This window comes from Psilocybe cubensis, chromosome 1, assembly GCF_017499595.1.
Source record: "Psilocybe cubensis strain MGC-MH-2018 chromosome 1, whole genome shotgun sequence".
Taxonomy (NCBI): Eukaryota; Fungi; Basidiomycota; class Agaricomycetes; order Agaricales; family Agrocybaceae; genus Psilocybe; species Psilocybe cubensis.
Genome location: NC_062999.1, coordinates 671,347 through 690,030, shown reverse-complemented (window position 1 = coordinate 690,030; position 18,684 = coordinate 671,347). Strand labels below are relative to the sequence as shown.

The 18,684-nt window shown below is 45.2% G+C and overlaps 6 protein-coding genes across 6 annotated transcripts; 3 read left to right on the top strand and 3 right to left on the bottom strand.

Moving 5' to 3' along the window:
* Window positions 1-12: 12 nt before the first annotated feature.
* On the bottom strand, window positions 13-6,389 carry JR316_0000192 (uncharacterized protein; the record flags this gene model as incomplete). The annotated part of the gene is made up of 10 exons (XM_047886007.1): window positions 13-57; window positions 190-553; window positions 944-1,076; window positions 1,131-2,352; window positions 2,418-2,661; window positions 2,782-2,974; window positions 3,022-3,776; window positions 3,829-4,652; window positions 4,701-6,053; window positions 6,108-6,389. 10 exons carry the CDS (start codon window positions 6,387-6,389, stop codon window positions 13-15), a joined length of 5,415 nt encoding a protein of 1,804 aa, XP_047753753.1.
* Window positions 6,390-6,660: 271 nt separating this feature from the next.
* JR316_0000191 (uncharacterized protein) lies at window positions 6,661-8,930 on the top strand (the record flags this gene model as incomplete). The annotated part of the gene is made up of 5 exons (XM_047886006.1): window positions 6,661-6,927; window positions 7,010-7,311; window positions 7,363-7,488; window positions 7,540-7,826; window positions 7,888-8,930. The coding sequence occupies 5 exons, from the start codon at window positions 6,661-6,663 to the stop codon at window positions 8,928-8,930; spliced, it is 2,025 nt and encodes a 674-aa protein (XP_047753752.1).
* Window positions 8,931-9,039: 109 nt separating this feature from the next.
* Window positions 9,040-12,207, bottom strand: JR316_0000190 (uncharacterized protein; the record flags this gene model as incomplete). Its single annotated transcript, XM_047886005.1, has 6 exons — window positions 9,040-10,229; window positions 10,261-10,332; window positions 10,389-10,830; window positions 10,880-11,406; window positions 11,460-12,024; window positions 12,082-12,207. The coding sequence occupies 6 exons, from the start codon at window positions 12,205-12,207 to the stop codon at window positions 9,040-9,042; spliced, it is 2,922 nt and encodes a 973-aa protein (XP_047753751.1).
* Window positions 12,208-12,461: 254 nt separating this feature from the next.
* Window positions 12,462-13,062, top strand: JR316_0000189 (uncharacterized protein; the record flags this gene model as incomplete). Its single annotated transcript, XM_047886004.1, has 3 exons — window positions 12,462-12,629; window positions 12,690-12,758; window positions 12,811-13,062. The coding sequence occupies 3 exons, from the start codon at window positions 12,462-12,464 to the stop codon at window positions 13,060-13,062; spliced, it is 489 nt and encodes a 162-aa protein (XP_047753750.1).
* A 622-nt stretch (window positions 13,063-13,684) lies between these two features.
* JR316_0000188 (Myosin heavy chain kinase C) lies at window positions 13,685-14,316 on the top strand (the record flags this gene model as incomplete). Its single annotated transcript, XM_047886003.1, has 3 exons — window positions 13,685-13,991; window positions 14,079-14,121; window positions 14,172-14,316. 3 exons carry the CDS (start codon window positions 13,685-13,687, stop codon window positions 14,314-14,316), a joined length of 495 nt encoding a protein of 164 aa, XP_047753749.1.
* A 1,504-nt stretch (window positions 14,317-15,820) lies between these two features.
* On the bottom strand, window positions 15,821-16,678 carry JR316_0000187 (uncharacterized protein; the record flags this gene model as incomplete). Its single annotated transcript, XM_047886002.1, has 7 exons — window positions 15,821-15,904; window positions 15,964-16,139; window positions 16,196-16,253; window positions 16,303-16,330; window positions 16,391-16,450; window positions 16,506-16,606; window positions 16,658-16,678. The coding sequence occupies 7 exons, from the start codon at window positions 16,676-16,678 to the stop codon at window positions 15,821-15,823; spliced, it is 528 nt and encodes a 175-aa protein (XP_047753748.1).
* Window positions 16,679-18,684: the final 2,006 nt, after the last annotated feature.

Genomic DNA, 18,684 nt, shown 5'->3' with positions numbered 1-18,684 from the left:
CAATGTATTGTATTATGTGGATTCAATGGACCCATTGGACCATTGAACCGCGCATTTCTTGCAAAGGAAACACTGTATGTAACATGAAATGTGGATTCAATGAATAGTCTTAATGGGTTTATAGATCTAGTTCTAGTCAAAGCATGGTCCAAGTGCTCATCAACGCGAGATTCTTATATCCAGGATTACGCATGCAATCCCGTTGGCTTTTTGGTCCATGCGCAGGCGGGGTTGGTCGGCAGGTTGTCGGGATGCTTGGTGCATTCCATTGCCGACGCGGTCCATGCGCAGGCGGGGTTGGTTGGCAGGTTGTCGGAACGCTTGGTGCATTCCATTGCCGACGCGGTCCATGCGCAGGCGGGGTTGGTTGGCAGGTTGTCGGAACGCTTGGTGCATTCCATTGCCAACGCGGTCGCTTGGTGCATTCCATTGCCGACGCGGTCCATGCGCAGGCGGGGTTGGTCGGCAGGTTGTCGGGGCGCTTGGTGCTTTCCATTGCCGACGCGGATGTTCCAGTCTGTGTGCATATCCTGGTCTGTGCGCATATCCTGGTCTGTGCGCATATATAGCATATCTAGCATATCTAATAACACAGTTTGTGAGGGCAATTGCCTATGCTCGGACATGCTCAATGTTTATAGTAGATGCGCATTGTGAGGAGAACTAGGGCTGGATTTACAAAGAATTAGAGAATAGTGCAGTCCCAACGTTAGTGTGCCATACACAAACATATCATCCAACAAGTAATATTACCTTACGAACTCTCCAATTCCGTCTCCGATAGTACATTTCTCCGATCTTGCAATACCGCACATTACTATTGTGTAGTTTTCTAGTTCATCTATGTTCAAGTTGTACATATTCGCACTCAAAATAAAGGAGGAAAATAACAAGACAAATTTATTTGAGATCCGGAACGTAAATTAGGTGAAAGTATTACTACTCCATGGCCCTGCCCTCGCTGTCACCATCTTCGTCGGCATCTTCATCCTCATCGGCATCCATTTCAAAAAGGTCTTCATCAAGTTGACAAGAAAAAAAATTCTTAGTGAAGTATGCAGTTGTGTGAGGTGCATCTGTACACTGAGTTAGCCCGAAATATGAAGAAATATGGTAAATGTTGGAGATACCTTGATCTTTGACACTCTGACCATCTTCCCCGCGCGGTTTAGTCCTCCTAACGGCACCACTGTTGGCGGAGGTATCAATGTTCTGCCTCTTCTTTCCAGTATCCGTGCCCTTGCCTCCATCCTCCCCATGCATGCTGTCGTCGGAGCCGTCTAAGTCATCGGAGTCGGAGCTAATGTATTCCACATGCGCCAACAGCTCTGCTACTGATTGAGTAGCCTGAGATGGCGCAGTGTCTGCATCACCGGTGTCGGAGGCATCGGAGTCGGATTCATAAGAAGTTGCTGCCTTTTCAATCATACTTGCAATTGTCCCGCTGTCCGTGCCATCTTCAAAGTATTGAGGGTGTTTGATAGCCTCATTCGAAAGATGATTGTCCGCCGCCACAGAGGAAACCGATTCAAAAACGTCGGATGTGTGCGGGGAGTGAATGGGTTTGTCCACAGACCGTGAACGTAACTTGCCATCACGGAGACTTTCCGCATATCCTGAGTGGGACGCCTTTTTTCCATCCCCAAGCGAGCAGACTTCTTTGGTTGTTAGTTGTCTACCCCAGGTCCATTTTGAAACCGGGTTTTCGTTGGAGTCCGTCGGGGCGGGGCCTTTAGCGGTGTCCGCTGCACGTTGAGAAGCCTCATACAATTCAAAGAATCCGATTGCGCGTCGGGAAATACGGTCGAGGGTATTGTCGGCGGTACTGAACATGATGGACGTGTGATTTTTTATACTGCTCAGCTGTTGAATACTTTCAATTGCAAGATTTTGAAAAGCATCGCAAGCGTCACACGTATCTCCGACTTTATCCAAGATAATTTGAACCGGGTGAACAAGAGACATGTTGGGCGGAATTTCGGGAATCTTGTGGTCAATGTGAGTCTTGAGTAATTCGTCGAATGTGGTCGTCGGCTCAGGATCGAAGGTTTTGTAAAATTCCGCCTTGTGATAAGTAAGAATCTCACTAACAGTTGCAGTTCCCAAGAGTTCCGATGGCTTGGGGGCGCTGTTCCGATTCCACCAGTCGTAATTGTAAGATCCGACGCGCTTTTCAAATGCCCAATCCCGAGTTCCACAAGCAAGAAATTCAGCAAAGGCCATATCAATCTCCAAAGGGAGACTCTCTGTCAAAACCGACCCCAAAGTGTCCGCCAGACAGCGGATTACAAGCGGGATCTCTATGTTAAACCCGATGGCGAATGCCCGACCAATGCACCTCAAAACCCAATTCTAAAAATGGACATGCATCAACTCATGTGATTGGCAATCACATTGTAAAAATCACTTCGACTTACCAATTCCTTTTGAAGGGCTTGTTGCATCCATCGTTTTCGCCTCTGCCCAGAGCTTTGCAGAGTATGTATCAAGGCCTCACGAAACCTCGATCCGGCACAAAAAACAACTGATTGCAAGAATTCATGGTGTTGGGGGTTCGATCCATACTGAAGATCGTAGGCACGGAAAGGTCGAATGGTGGGCACTTTGTCCATCGCAAGGACAGACGGTTGACGGAAGACACGGATGGTTGGGGTTTTTTGGCTCATGGAAGTAGCAGAACAAGATGGAATAAATGATATTTGAAATTAGAGCAGAACAGATGTGTAATTTACATTTGTCTGCTTAAAACAATGATCCCCAATCAATGCCAAGCGCTTATACATTCCGGACTGTCGATGTGCATAAGCCTTTGCACCTGGTGATAAAGGTATGTCGCTATTAATGGTGTCTTTCCACCATTTAGATTTATGAAGGAAGAATAGCACAGTCCACTTCATTTCATAGCGAACCAATGTTTCTTCTTCTAGCCACCGGTTGTATAATGCTCTTGCACGTAGCCAATGCACGCGTTTAACTAAGAAAAAATAAGCGCCCAAAAATATGTTAATGTGTAAAACTTACATTCAAGAACAGTAGCGGGATCGGCATCCTCTCCAATACTATAGGGATCGGCGGCAGAGTCGGCATTGGGGTCAAGTGCCCATCTTGGTCCGAGACGCTGGTTGACTGAGTACCAAATCCACGACAAACGGAACTTTGTTGATCCGACAACATTTGGGTTAATTACTGCTGTGCTGGATTTGATGTCTTCTTTTGTTAACACTCGAAATTCCCGGAGAGTAATTTCATCGGCACCAAGTTGCACAAGACAACTTCTACAATGAGAATAAGCTTGCGCATACAAAGAAATCTGGTCCCTAAGCTCCTTTGCCGCAGTATACCCTCTTGTACGGACACCTTTCCGAGGTGCGTGTCGGACAACATCGGAGTATTGGAACGACCTCTCTGCTATGCGTTCACGGAGCTGATTGAGGAGGCTTCGGGCTTGCAAAATTCGGGCTTGAAGCTCATATGGTGCATAGATATTATCCGCTGTTCCATTAGATGGTAAGCATAATAGTTGATGGTCAATGGCTTCATACGCAGGCGGAGCTGATCCTGGAGCCAGAACATCTTCATCGTCCTCCCAATCAACAAAGAGTTGCTCAGAAAATCCACGTCCATGCACCGAGGTGGTTACTACTCCTGCCTTGGTTTGAAGCAGTCCAAGTTGGGATAACAGGGGTTTGAGTGCATCGCGAAGCTTTTGCAACTTAACGCGGTCAGTAAGCCGATCATGATTTACAAGTCTCCGTGCACGGACACGAATATCAAGTCTATTAATTGTATTGGTATTAGATACTTAATATGAACATTGTGAAAACGTACTGTTTTTCTTCAACAAGCAATGAAAACTGTATCCATGACTCTATTGGAGTCAACGACTTTGCGGAACTTTCGGATTCTTGGTGGGTTGAAGTACTTCGTCCCGGACGCTTTGCAACATATATATCCATGGCTGCGGGGTCCTCCAATCTACGTTTTTCCGCATCTTCAATCTGTTTTGTCCAGAGTTTCAGGGCCTCGGGATCCGCAGCCTTTGTCAGATTAGAAAATGAGGTGCGATATGTTTCTCGAGCTTTGACCGCCTCTAGATGCCTTCTGCAGAGATACTTCGTAATCCCCAATGCCTTTTTGTGGTTTGAGTCCGACGCATGGTCATCAAGAATTTCAGTCCGGTGTGCCAATGTTGCTGTACGCGTAGCCGGGGAGATGGAGTTCAAGTCCGCCCAGAGTGACTCCAGAATTTCACCGCAAACACAAGCCGCCCCAGGAATAAAGGTTGGTGCATATCGGAAGAAGCACTCGTCTTTATGGGCATGTACATGAAACATACCAATGGCTCGATCAATTTTGAATCCATCTGGGAGATGATGTTTAATCCGCTTCAAGAGGTGGATGATATACTGGCAAATGATATCGTATATCATCATTGTTCCCTGGTCGGGATGAACACCAGTAGAGCGAAGGGCCGCTAGAAACGCGAAGTCCACATTTTTTTGCTGTTCACCTTTAAAGAGGTTGACAAGAGCGTTAGGTGCATAACAACCATGTCGGGCACATGCAACTCCGACAATGCCTGTAACATCGCATGACGAAGATGATAATAGCGAGTTTTGAATAGCACGAAAGGTGTTCTCGCAGGGTGCGCCCTATAAAATTTTAATGTAAGATCAACTTTGTATATATGGCATGCTTACAGTCAATGCTTCAATTGCTGTCCGTAGGAATTCATGGTATTCCTCCCTTGGAGGCATCATACCTCCACCTTCCGACAACCAAATATCCCGAGACGGCTTTTCCGATCGTACATGGTCGGCTTTAAAGTTCCCATCGGCAACAAAAATTCGTTTGTAGACCCAGCGATTAGGGTCATCTTTCCAATTAGGATCGATATTGACGCCTGGCTGGGGGCAGGTAGGGCAATAGTTTGCCAATTCACCTTTTCCGACATTGAGGGCACTTTTACCATTATGACCTGCAAATCCCGCCCACTTTAACTTTTTCATCCATCTCCATAACCGTGACATTCTGCGGAATTCGTTGTAGAGGTCAACGACACTAGATGGCGCCATAGGATTTGTTATGCGCTTGAGCAATGAATAAAACTGGTATGCAGATGCCTTTAGTTCCAAGTTTGAAAGCCGAAAATAGTCCAATAGCTGAGCGGAAAACAACGTGCGGGTATGGTAGAAACTTGTCGGTAACATTCGACTTGCCATAAGATCAAGCGGTAATGTGTCGGAGCCATGGCAAACACATGATACCATGGCTAGGTGATGCAAGCCATTTGTGTGCACAATGCGGATGTACGAGTTGTTAAGACCATCCACCGTAGGCGCTTGTCCAGCTTGCGGGGAAGTATTCGGTGTCGGGCCTGTCGGATTGTGCAGGTATTGAGGAATATTTCCGATTTCAGACTCCCCATTTGAAACTTCCGTTTCATCGTCATCATCATCTAAAATATCTGGCGGCAGCTCCATAGATGGGTCTTCAAGTAAGCCATCTAGTAGCTGCTCAAATTCTGAATCAGATGGGCCATTCTCTCCAGGAATTTCTCCAGGTTCAGCGTTGTCGAGCGGATGGTTTCTGCTGTCACTATCGACATTGGCCAGCCTTTGCTCATCAGATCTCCAGGGAACTTGGCTAAGGTCCAGTGACCTGAGCTGGGCTTGCTCTGACCTGTCTTTTGGATCCTCCAGATATTCCAGAAACTGTATCCGAGCTTTTAATGATGAACATATAGCGGTCCCAGAGTGATGAGGAATTAAAAGGTATGTTCCAACCTCCCAAAGTTCGGCTGAGCGAAAATGAGTACCTATCCATCGCTCAATCCGGTGCATGGGATTGGATTTATGACTCTCTCGCATACATTTTCGGCACATAACCGATGGTAAACTGCAGTCTCGACAGCGCCAGATTGCAATATTGTTGGCCTGGCAGTGAGTACAAACCGATTGTTCAACAGGCACATTCAGTGCTTCTCTGCTCAATAATGCCCCAAGTAAGTCGTCAACCCTCTCGACAAACTGGAGAATATAATCTCTTTGCGTCTAATATTTATGTGAGTACTTTTATTGTATGCAGAATATATTCCAAACTCATACCTTTCGGGCCTTTGGGACCACAGTATCATCCACATTCACATCATCGTAATCCATAGGTGCTGGCCCTGAGTCATTGTCATTGTCATCCACAGAAACAGACGGTGGTTGATCCCCATTAACGTGATACCGTTCTGTTCTGGTTAGCGGGACTTTAACTAACTCTTCAACTCTTCTCCCATTTCGGGTTGTCCTGGATTGTGTTTTGTATGTGATGACATCTGCTGCATCAGGGTCATCCTCGTAAAGGGTCTTTTTCTTTGACTTGCGAGAGTTTTTTGTCATGGTGGTAGTAGTCAGAGAGAGGAATGTGCTAGACATGGCATCTGATATCTGATTATCAGATGGCAACCCCAAAATGTTAAGAAAATCAAATTACATGGTCCGGGAGAATATATATTTGTTGCAGAATCTTTTTTGGTTTCTTTTGTTTTTGCTCCCCCCAAGTATTTGCTCAAGACAAGTGACAAGACTTTCAAAGTAAGTTTACAGATTTATCATTTTCACGTCCTTCAATATGTGAATAATAACATTATATATACATACATAGGAGACTATGGACGCTACTGGTTCTCTCACAGAGGATTACAAAACTCTCTTGCTAGATGATGTCTTTCGTACACATGACAGGAGACGGAAAGTCTATAATCATCAGGAACGCGAGAAAATCGAAGCATTCAAACAACAGTATCTGGATGCTGGAAGTAACCGTGGGCGAAAAGAGGTTGTATGTTGCATACTTCCAGTCCTGTTCAACTATTGGATTGAGACTGGGAGTCGAATTGTTTCCCAGACAGAGGAATTTGCCCAGCAGGAAGCAAAGGTTTGTTTGGCTATTTAGTCGGAATTTCAGGTACCAAAGTGTTAGCGCCCAACATGATATTAACTTTGTTGATCGGATTTAGAAATTACTAAAATGGATAAGAAACAATTGGCGCTCAGCAAAGCCGACCGAAGCGGAACTCACAGGCCACCCCAAAAAACGAACAACTATTCTCTGGCGAACAAGAAAAGAAGAGGTCTACAAAGAGATAGCCACAATTTTGGGTATTGATTCAGTCACTGCTGGCACTCCAGGAATTTTTGAGAACAGAATGAAAGCTATGGGAAATATTCTTGCACGCATGTCCGACAACGAACTCAAACAACTTGACCTCGAGGGGAAAGCTTTAGAATCAGTTGAATATTCCGATGAGCAGAAGCGAGCGTATGTTTAATATTATAATTAAATGTTCTTAATCACTTAATGATCTTCTAGTAATGCCAACAAGCATGCGTTTCGGAAATTGGATGAGGCTTCAAAGCGGAATTGGGCGGAAATGGGTCTTATGACTATTACATTTGTTACACAGCTTACAGAGTCGGGACAGCTAGCTGTCCGGGTGTGAGTTCTGTCTCAATACTACAAGCACTATGTCTGACGTCTTTAATCTAGCCATGATGAAATTGCCAATATCCTTGGAGTCACATCAACATCGTTTGAGGACCAAAAATCTGCCGAAGTGACACAATTGAAGAGATTAATCGGACTTTATGTGCGCGGACTATTGAATGCTAAGAATCGAGCCAGAGATGGTGGAGGTGATGGTGATGGATCCAGCATTCTAATGCTTGACCAGGATGCACAGGGTTTCCCCAAGTTACCGCGGGACTTTGAGGCCGACAAATTGAATAAACGACAACTTGAAACTCTCATGGGGTTGTACTTCAGTCAACATTACAGTAAGTTTGTATTTAGCATAATCATTACGTTGACTGAAAATTGCAACAATCTTAACTATAGGTCTTGCAACAAATGGCCGAAGCAAACACCCTCCATATGATTACATTGCCAAAAAACAATCCGCATTCATATCTCCCGACTACTTGCCTCATGGACTAAAATTGGCACCACCTAGAAACATGACTATTGAAGATATTCGTATGTTATTGACTCATCTGCGTCAACGACAGGAAACCTTTTCACTCAATCAGGTTTTCCGATTCCGAAAGGTCAAAAAACACCGCAAAGGAGAGGAGATAATGTTCAGCCAGTATCCCGATGAAGATATTAGACTTGATGAGCCAAAGCGTCCCATTCCCGCTCCCAAAAAAAGTCGCCGCAGAGCAAAGAAATCATCAAAACCAACCCAAGTCGAAGCTCGACCCATACACATAGAGGAAATGCCAGGTGCATCTGGTCTCCTCTCATTCGAAGTACCTTCAACACAAATTACTAGCATCGATAACATGCATATTGATCCACAACTCCTTGGGCACGAAGTCTCTGTTAGGCCTCAAGAAACATTTCCGAGTAATCCGTCGCCAAATCCAATTGGACTTCAAGACATGTCGGAAATACACCAATTTAGTCTGGCATCTGGTCCCACCTCTAACCTTGACATGAGCAACCCTGCTCTTTCTCATCTACAAACATTTGTATATCCGCCCCCAGAATCAACAGCAATAAATAGTAGTGGTAATGGAGGCATACCACTAGCTAACATACCCACTCCGCCACCGGCCGCTCCACAACCAGAACCTCCGGCTTCCGACAGTGTACAACCCGCCAAGTTGCCAAATTCCCGACCTAAACCCCGACCCCGACGTAAGCCAGTTACTCCTGAGGAAATTGCTCAAGCTGAAGAAAACCATCGCCTGTTGGACGAAGCAAGAGATATAGAAAGGACTCTTCTTGCAAATGGCAGTCTAACTGCAGACCCGTCTTCACACGTATCCAACGAATCGGCACAACCCAAAGGAAACCGCAGAAAGAGGCCGGAAGTTGAAGAGTCCTTAATTATCTCTGGTAAAAGGATGCGTCGTGTACGGGAGAGAACCAGTTAGATAGTCATGAATAGATAAAGACAGTAATATTTATTTTTTTTACAAAAGGGGGCAAACTACACAGCTTGAAAACAGTATACTAAAAGGCATCCCATCCCATGTCTAAGTCCTACAAAACCATATCCGACTGGGGCGTTGAGACTGGTGAGTTATCCGACTTATAGTCTGGCAAAACAGTTGTCTTTGGTGGGATAATCTCGCCGTTGAGATTCGAAGACTCCGAGTCAAGACTCATGTTTGAGCCTGACTCTGTGGCGTGTTCGTTACTGTCGGCATTGGCGTGTGCATTGACGGAGTTGAGAGCTTCACCTTCAGTGTTCGACGTTGCTGGGTTGACATCCTTTCTGCTGCCAGATGTGTGGGTATCAGACTTTCTCTCCAAAACAATGCCACTGGTTGAAGAAGCTGGGTCATCGGGAATAATGCCGGTGGTTGAAGACGCTGGGTCATCGGGTTTGATGTCAGTATTAGCTGGAACATCAGCATCAGCGTCACCCTGGTTGTTGGTGTTGGCGTTGGCATTGTCATTAGCATTGTCGTTGACATCAGCCTCTGGGTCTGGGTCAGCTTCAGCATCGGCATCTGAATTGTCTTCGGTGTCAGTGTCAGCATTTGTTTCAATGTCATAGAGGTTCAGGGTAGTCACACCTGTTTCTGCCTGTTGTTCTTCAGTTTCTGTGTCGGAAACATTGGAAGTGTCGGAGGCGGAGGCGTCGGAGGCTTCGGAGGCAGAGGCGTTGGAAGGCGCATCGGAGGCGTCGGAGGCGTCGGAGGCGTTGGAGGCGTCATTGGGACCACTTGTAGCTTGAATGCTATCAAATGCACCAAAGCCATCATGCTTGGATGCGTATTCCACGTTTGAGTCGGCATAGTCGACCCAACGCCCCTCCACGTTTTCTAGCCTTTCCACAACTCCATCGATCTGCCCTTGAAATCTTGAAACATCCTTCCGAACGGCCTTCAGAAGGTCTATAGTGCGATTCAGTGATGACGACGTGCCATCAGCAAGTTGCTTGTGGTGCGCAATTGAACGCTCCATCGAATTGAGCTGTTCATCTTGATTCCAAATCTTGACCTGTTGAAACCCGGCGGACTTTTCAAGTTCTTCAAATTCGTTTTTTAGTTCCTCAAGCTGCGTGTAGATGTCGGCACAGTGTTCTTCGTAGGAACTCTGTCTGTTCTCGAGAACCGTAAGTCGTTTTTCCATCTCAAAAATGAATGGGTAACTGGACAGCGTGTTTGGAATTTGAGGAGTGTCTTGAGGAGTCGGCGTTGGCGTCGGGGGTTTCTTCAATATAACTTTCAAAATGAATTCAAAGTAGGAACATACCTTTGGTAGATTTTTCCGTTGTCTCCACAGAGTTGACATCGGAGATATCTTTGAGAGCGAGAATTTGGGAACCTTTTCAAAAGAAATTAGACATAGGTACTAAAAGATTCAAACATGAAAATAAAAACCTGAATGATTGCCCGCCGTGTTCTCTTCCCTTCGGATCTTCTTATGTGAAATCGTATTGTCGTCGGGTTGAGCTTTGCGGATTTTGTCTTTTTGCGGGACTTGCAAAAGTTGAATATCGTTGTCGGACCTGTCGGACTGGATTTCGATGATTTCCTGAGTTGGCATACCTGCCTTGCCCTCAGAGTGGGCATTCTCCGATGCCTTTACCTTTGGTGCTGCACGAGGTGCGTCTTCCTTGTCGTTATTATCCGATATCTTCTTCTTCTTCTTGGGGGGTGCAGGCGTGTCTTCCTTGTCGCTTGACTCGATATACTTTGCCGATTTGAACTTGCCCGCCTGAGACTTTGAAGATGAAGCCTGTTTGGAGGGCTGTTTGATGGGTTTTGTCTTCGAGTTACCAACGCCATCAATGCCTCCATCCCCGGATTCCGATTTCTTGGTCTATTTTCAAGTCATTTAGTGAATAAAATCTGTACAAAATGTAACTTACACGGAATGAACACTTTTTTTTGTCTCTCCAACACTCAAAACAGGCCTTTGAACTGCCCTTTTTCCATACACTATCCCGCTGCTTGCACTCATACTCCATTTCGACGCACCGCTTGCACGTCGACTCCTCCTTTGCGTTGTGCTTCCTCTTCCTCTTGGAACCACTGGCAGGGTTTTCGCCATCCGATGGGTCGGAATCCTTCCACTCCGACGCGGAGTCGTTCCAATCGTTCCTCGTCTCCCAATCTGCCTTCTTCGAAGCCTGCTTCTTTTTCTGAAAGTCATGAATAGGTGAGTCTGGTTGATCCAGAGCCTTGACTGCCAAAATATGATACTTCTCTACAAGTGGCAAATTTGGATCCAAGTCTGAAGGTGTGGACCTCATGTTCTTTTTCTTGCCGGATTTATTTTTCCCGACAGACTTCTCTAGGTGGTCTACCATCTCCGCGAGATCCGTCAGCTTTGGACCAGCGGTTTGGGGGAGGCCGGTTTTGGGGAGGGGTTTGATAGCTCTCGCCGACGAGGACACTTGAGAGATAATTTGATTAACTGTTGGGGTAGATAGATGAATATAAACTCACCTTTTCCACCAGCAGATGTAGTGGGCGCAACCTCTCTTTTAGAGCCAGACCCCGACCGTGCTACTAAAGCAGAACCATCATGTTTGGTCTGCGGGACAGCGGAGTTTACTCCAGTAGCGGGAACTTGTGTGGCGGCAGGAACACGGGAAGCAGCAGGAATCTGGCCGGCGGTGGGAACTTGAGTGGAGGGAACACGAGCAGAAGCGGGAACCTGGGCGGCGGGGGAGATTTGAGTGTCGGAAACACGAGCAGGGGCAGGTACCTGGGCGGCGTTGGGAACACGGGCAGCAGCAGCGGGGTTTTGAGTTGTGTTGAAAACACGAGCAGAGGCGGGAACGCGGGCATCGGCGGGAATACGGGCATTTGCAGGCGAACCAGACGATCCCTTCGAGGAAGCCTCAAGAACTTGGAGTTTCAGCCTATATGTTGCCAAAAATGTTTCGCGATCGAATGTCTTCTGCTTTTGAGCTGTCCTATATTCAACAATGACACTCCAAAGAAAGGTGCCAAACTCTTCGAAGACCTCGCGAAAAATACCAAGTTTTTGAGCTTCGAAGAGCTGTTTCTAAGCGGTACCCAGCATTTCAGAGCAAATTTTAGTAAAAGAAATCAATTTACGCACCACTTTTCCCTTCACCAACTTGATATATTCTTCAATCCCCCCACTTTTGATAGCATTCTTCACTCCTGCATCGATATCGGCCAATACGAGTCGTAAAGCTGAGGCATTTGGGAAGGGAGAAGCCATTGGTATGCAGGGCAGAAAGAAAGAGTGGGGTTGTTATGCAGGAGGTTGTGATGGACAAAAGGAAAGAATGATCTGAGCAGAGGCTTGCATCTTCGACTGAATTTCAAGCTAATCTAATCAGACGCGTGAACGATCACGTGCTCTAACATTTCAAAAACTACGCGACCCCTATTAAAGATGCCGATAACATATAAAATTGCTTGGGTGCCGGTCCCACCTTTCTCCATCCCCCCTAGTACCCACTACTCATATCCATGGCTGAGAACACCTTTGAATACGAACTCCCCGATGGCTACATACTTGTCCTCGGCCCAGACAATCGGGACTACATTGTTCCAGAGTTCATGGCTCAGTCTTTGGAGCAGGCATTAGCCGTTCAGCTTGCTAAATCAAATATCGGCGTTACCAAAGCTTCGGGAATCGTAAGTCCTTGCCATATTCCCAGCAATTATTTGGAGTGCTACTGATTAAAAATGTGTTAGGACCCTGCCGCTAAGAACACTCAAATCTACAACACCTTAGGAGGGAATCTTCATGTACCTCCAGAACCTGTGAGTCTTCCTCTGATTTAGTTTGAATTCTTCATTTTTACATTTCAAATAGCCGTTGACCGATCAAGAACGATTGTCCCTTCATGCGGAAGTCTGTAGCCTGCAACAGCGTTTGGGAATTTCCTACAAGGATGCTGCCCACCGACTGTACCTTGCCGAGGTGGAGAAATTACAGCTGGCAAATACTCATCGCAAGGCTTTAGGCGCATTAGATAGGCATATACGGAAGTCTCTACAGTTTATTGCAGAACGCCATAGCGTGAACGAGGGGCAGAAAAGCGGTACCAATGATAAGCAACAGTAGATTATTTTTTTTGTAATATGAATTCTTGTTCCCGAAGTTTGAATATCAAATTTAAGTGACTACAAATTGCAACGGAGTTCAAGGTCATTAAGTTTAGAATTTCCGACACCAGACTAATTTCCGACGATGGCAACAATTTCCGACGCTGACACTGACCTCTGTGGCACAACTTCAACTTTTATGTGCGGAAGTGTACTGAATAGTATATTGTATGCATTTTTTTTTACTTTAAACAATACATGTGTCTGAACTCTCAGGCGTGTGCAAACTCTCAGGCATGTGCAGTGCCTATGTTAGTTTGCGGCTTGCGCCAATGTGACGGGGTTGTGTTGAAATCTTTGAGGAATCTTGAAATCCCGCCATCTGAGTCGGGGTTTGCCCTATGATATGCTTCGACTTGTTTTCCGCAACTTTGAGCATGTGAATTAATAGTAAACAGCTTGTAGTACTACTCTTTGTCAACTTTTATAAATCAAAAATATAGTAAAGTATACAATGATTCGATGAATCCATACCATATGAAACAGTACAGATTACTAGTTTTATATGTGTATTATTCACTGTCTCAATGTATTCATCGAATGCATATCATATGATCCCATCTTTATGTACATTGTATCGTATGGTACAGTACAATGTTACAACACTATGTGGCAATCTCGATTCGGATGATCTTCCCTTTTCAATTCCAAAGCTTCGATTTGTTAAGGCATGCATTGCTTATTCATTTGGCAAAGGCAAACAGCAAGCAGCCTCAACATCCTACTCTGCAGCCTATCTTCTCGAAGAACTCATCCCAACAGAACTGCCTTTTATCAAGTACATCCATAATGCAGACGCCGTTCCACTTCTTGAAGAAAGCGAGCCAGGATATGACACATCAAAGTTCCTTTGCTTTGTTCAGCATGTGCAGTTTGTCGAGTCTCATGGTCAAGTTTTTCTCTCAGACTTTCAAGGTGCCGTGATTATTTCAATATTTGTTTATGTGGAATAACTGACTTATGTGCACATATAAGGCGCTGGAGACTTGTTGACGGACCCACAGGTTATGACCCATCCGTAAGCAACTTGTAAATACTGGCTTGAGTTTATGCTAATACATTCTGTAGCAAACTTAAAGACGGCAATGGCAATCCATTGCAAAATCTCTTTGGTGAAGGCAATGTTGAAGAAGCATTCATGAAATTTCCATCTCAGCACAAATGCAACGAGTACTGCACTTGGTTTGATCTGGAGCCCATCAATACAGAATAGATATACAGAATGACTATTAGTCTGATTAGTATGCCTTAATCTTAAACAATCGCCGTTCTTGTTTCTCAGAAACTGTCTGCCCATATCCACTTGAGTAAAGTTGTGCTGACTTTCGTAAATTATAATATGAGGTAGACATAAAAAAGAAGATCAATTACTCTGGTGGCGCTAGCGTATTTCCGTGCCCGAAAATTTCTAGGCCACCAGCAATGAAATTTCTTTTACATCTATCTCAGACCAAAAGCAGCCGTCAACAAAAGACACTTGCAAAAAGAGTAACAGCTGCCCCAGCTGCCTTATTCTCAAAAATACTGCCTTTCACGGATGGATTGGCATAACCTCAATGCATACACAAATGTCTTCAGCGCAGACTATAGTGGCATGCCACAAGCATACACAAAAGCATCTCTGCCTGGATGTGCACGCTCCATCCAACACCGCCACTACGGACTGTGGTGTGTTCACTACGGAGCGTGTATGCGCATGCAGAGTTGCCGGTACAAATGTAGGCAGATATATGGGAACTGAAGGCGTGCCACGCTATACACCGTCACACAGTGCAGCTACAAAGCAAGCGCGGGAACACGGGCAGAACCACAAGGTGAATGCACAGCCCTACTGGCCAACTGTGTATGTGAAAAACTCCTATGCGGCATGCAGGCGCATGGCATTATTGTCAGTGTTGCCCATGTGTTGGAATCAAATCAGAACGCACCGTAGTGACCCAACACCCAGAGAGAGTTTCTCCCTTCTCATTTTCCTCATTCCAATAGTCATGGCATGTGCGCAAAAATACGCAATCCAGCGCTGCACGATGCAATTCTTCTGGCACAGCAGGTTTGATTGACTGTCGCTCACACGATAACCCTGGCCCAGGGATGATCCTTGGTGTTATCAAGTGAGCGACAGGATTGCAAACACGATGGCCGGGAAAGCCTCGAGTGAAAGGCGCAAGAAGTGGTCGGGTTGAGGCGCCCAAACAGGAGTGCTACAGCTTGGCAATGGCTGAGACGACGGTGCCCAGACAAGTTGAAATGCCACGCAAGCGGGTTTCCGGGTCAGGTTGTGCCTCTGGATCAAACAAATACCCGGCAAGCTCACCCGGTCAATGTTTGGCAACGGCTTTCGAGGCTTGACAGTCTCGCTTTCCATAGCTTTGTGCAACACATTGAGAGTAACAAGTGCGGGATGTCTAGGCGTCAAATTGTGCGGGATACCATGGATAATATACTCGGAAAGATGGCCAGGATCACGTTGTGAAAGAATAACTACCATGGTTAGTCAGCTTTCATTTGCCATGCTGCATATGATTCTGACCCTCGAAATCCAAAGCTACAGTCAATTGAAGCCAACAAAGTTCAATGATTGACCATCGCGCAGCTTTAATCTTTGTTCTACATAACCCATATGCATGATCTGCAAGAATACACTGAAATAATAATACATCTGACTCGATTCGTTTTTCCGAGCCGTGCGCAGCTCATCCCCTGCGACGAGAACAAACCTACACCTTAGAATCATACTCTACGCTCTTCGTCACGAGAATTTGTGTTCCAGGACTCTCAGCAGTGCGAGAATCGCTCTCATTCTTTAAAAATAGTCAGTAGTTTGAAGATAGGCAATGATGTGATCGTGTTCTTTACGCACAAAGAATTGAAACGGTGAGGCCCAGCGTGAATTATTGCTCGGTAAATCGTGATTCATTGGCCCGAAGCGACGGAAATCCTTGCGAGCGTGCAAGCTAAATGCTTTATAGTTTAGATACTCGTGGTTATAATTCTTAGAGACGACATCTAACCTCGCCAAAAGTGAATTTGCATAGACTGCGACAATACTTGTCAACACTTGTATGATTGGTTTTGTAAGAAGTGTTACGTACGCTTTCCAATAACGAAATGAAGTCCGAGAAAGATGAGGCTTTGATCCAGCACGATCCACTACAACAAACGTTAGTTAAATTCATACAACTTTTGGTTAAGGTCTCACGCAAATCATGGTGGCCACTGCAGCGACACTTATGCAACGTATTAGTTCAAAAACAGATATTGTGAAAGAATTTTGAGAATTTTCTAACCTTGTTAGTGATCCTATTTCGAATGTATAAAGAATCAACGCGTCAATAATGAGATTGAGGCTTGAAAGATAGCCATTAGTAGCACATTTAAAATATGAGATGTGGACGTTCATACTTCGGCAGTTTAGATCTACTCCCTTGAAGCAGGAAAAATAAGACAACCGTGATGAGGATATCTCCGGCGGACGAGAGACCAAGGCCAAGAGAAAAAAGCCACTACACCGAAGTCAAGTCGAAAATGAATTGGGAAAACCAAAGACAACTCACCATGAATTCCTGTCGGAACATGGTATAGCTTTTGAGTCGGATCCTGAAAGAGGTTTGTTACAGAAGAATGGCAAAAGGGTAGAACAACGGGACAAACATCTCCCCACTAGATACTATTCATTACGACGTAATAAGTAGGATAATCAAAATATCAATTGGATAGGGGCGATTCTACCTGATGCTAAAGCTGATGGTGATGAGTATGGGGTGTGCATAGGCTTTGCCATCAGAATAATGAAATATTGAAGCAGGTAATATTCACGGACCTAGACGACCCAAAGCCAGTAAAATCTGAAGATATATTTAAGTCGAATGATCTCCGCGATATCAGGGTTCAAAGATGCCCTTGATGCCCTTAGCTTACCACTGGGAATGTAAGATACCATTTTCCCATGCTCACTGAAAAAAACGAGAACGATAAGGTCGTATTCGGTCAAGTGAATGTTGAAGTTGAATCATGCTCACAACGCCAGATACGATGAGAATAGAAACTGAAGTGTCGTTAAAATGATGCTATTCAATTAATGGATCAGAGAATTGAGCAGTTCATACCATTGTGTGATAAAAGTTAGGCCTGCCTGTAAGAAAGGGGACAAGATTATGAAGGGATCATCGAAAGTTATAAAGCAAGAACATACTGTAAGCACAACGCTAAACTGAAAGACGAAGGTTAATGCAAGAATGGGGAACGAAAGACAGATTTGTTCAACACACGGCAATACTACTGCGATTTTTGGATCACGTTAGACTCGACGGGCCGTAATTAGCCTGGAGAACTCACAGGGGGATATAATCCACGTAGTTGACGTTCCCGTTGTGAGTGATCATGCATTGCCACAATGCGGACCAGACAAGTCCTGTATGGATCACGTCGAGAGTCCTGTCAACGGACGTCAATACTCATTGACATGGTGCTAGACAGATAAACCGACCATACTACTAGGACCTGAAAAGGGAGAAATGAGCGATTGTTAATGGTGAAGCATTCCAAAGACTTCACCAATCCTTTGAGTAGGTTTGAATCTTGAGGAAAAAACTTGAAATAAGCGATGCATTGGCTGACAATGATCCCTGAAAAGCTGATAATCATGCGAGAGTCATTTAGACACTGGAAAAACGACCTTAGTTAAAGGACATACCAAGCTGCCAACAAAGCTCCCAAAAGAAGAGCACCGTAGGTACCTGGGCGATCGATCATAAGAAAGTGGGAGGTACCGTAACGCGTCCTAGGGAGCATTGGGGCCTTTTTATCAAGGCTAACATCAATCCGAACACATCAAGACACCCAAGTATGGTACATGGGCGAGTTCTGCCAAGCAAACCGTACTGTGGGGGAAATGTCAAATGATCTATTTTTGCTCGAAACCATGGATTTGGGATGGAATTTGATGTAACAATCCCGGCTATGGTCTGCGCGCTGTTTCGTTGCCGTTGATCGTATTCCCTGGTCATGCCTACAACCTGAGGACGCTGCACATCGAGTAGAAAGATACGTACTCTTTTACACGAAGTGGTAGGCAAGTGGAAAAGATCGGTTTGAAAAAATGTTAAAGATACAAAACTCAATAGATTCTGGAATTTGATACTGCCGATTCTTGCATCTTGCGCACTACTGAGTTGTCCTTGAGTCTAAACGAGGTTTTGATTGCAACCAAGATCTCACCTCAGTACTGCACCCCAGACAATCAAAAGAGTCGCTATTTCTAAGTCGTGGCATAGGGCCATTTGTGATTCCTTCCCACTAATTGTGTCGGACTTGGGGTGTATGCATGAGGTCAAAATCCATTCACCTAGCATGAAAAGGCTTTTAATACAATGCGAAAAGTGCGGTAATCAAAAGCTTACACAGTATTATGGCGATTATAACGCTTGTAATATACAATCTTTGTCGTAGTTAGGGTTTTCTGGAGCTGGCATTTAACACATACGGTACTTGTGCGGTTGATAGTATTTTGGGACATGTAATTTCTACAGGCACGAGAACGACCGCCGCCCGAGGTCCCCAATCCTGGTGTAAGAGATCAAGA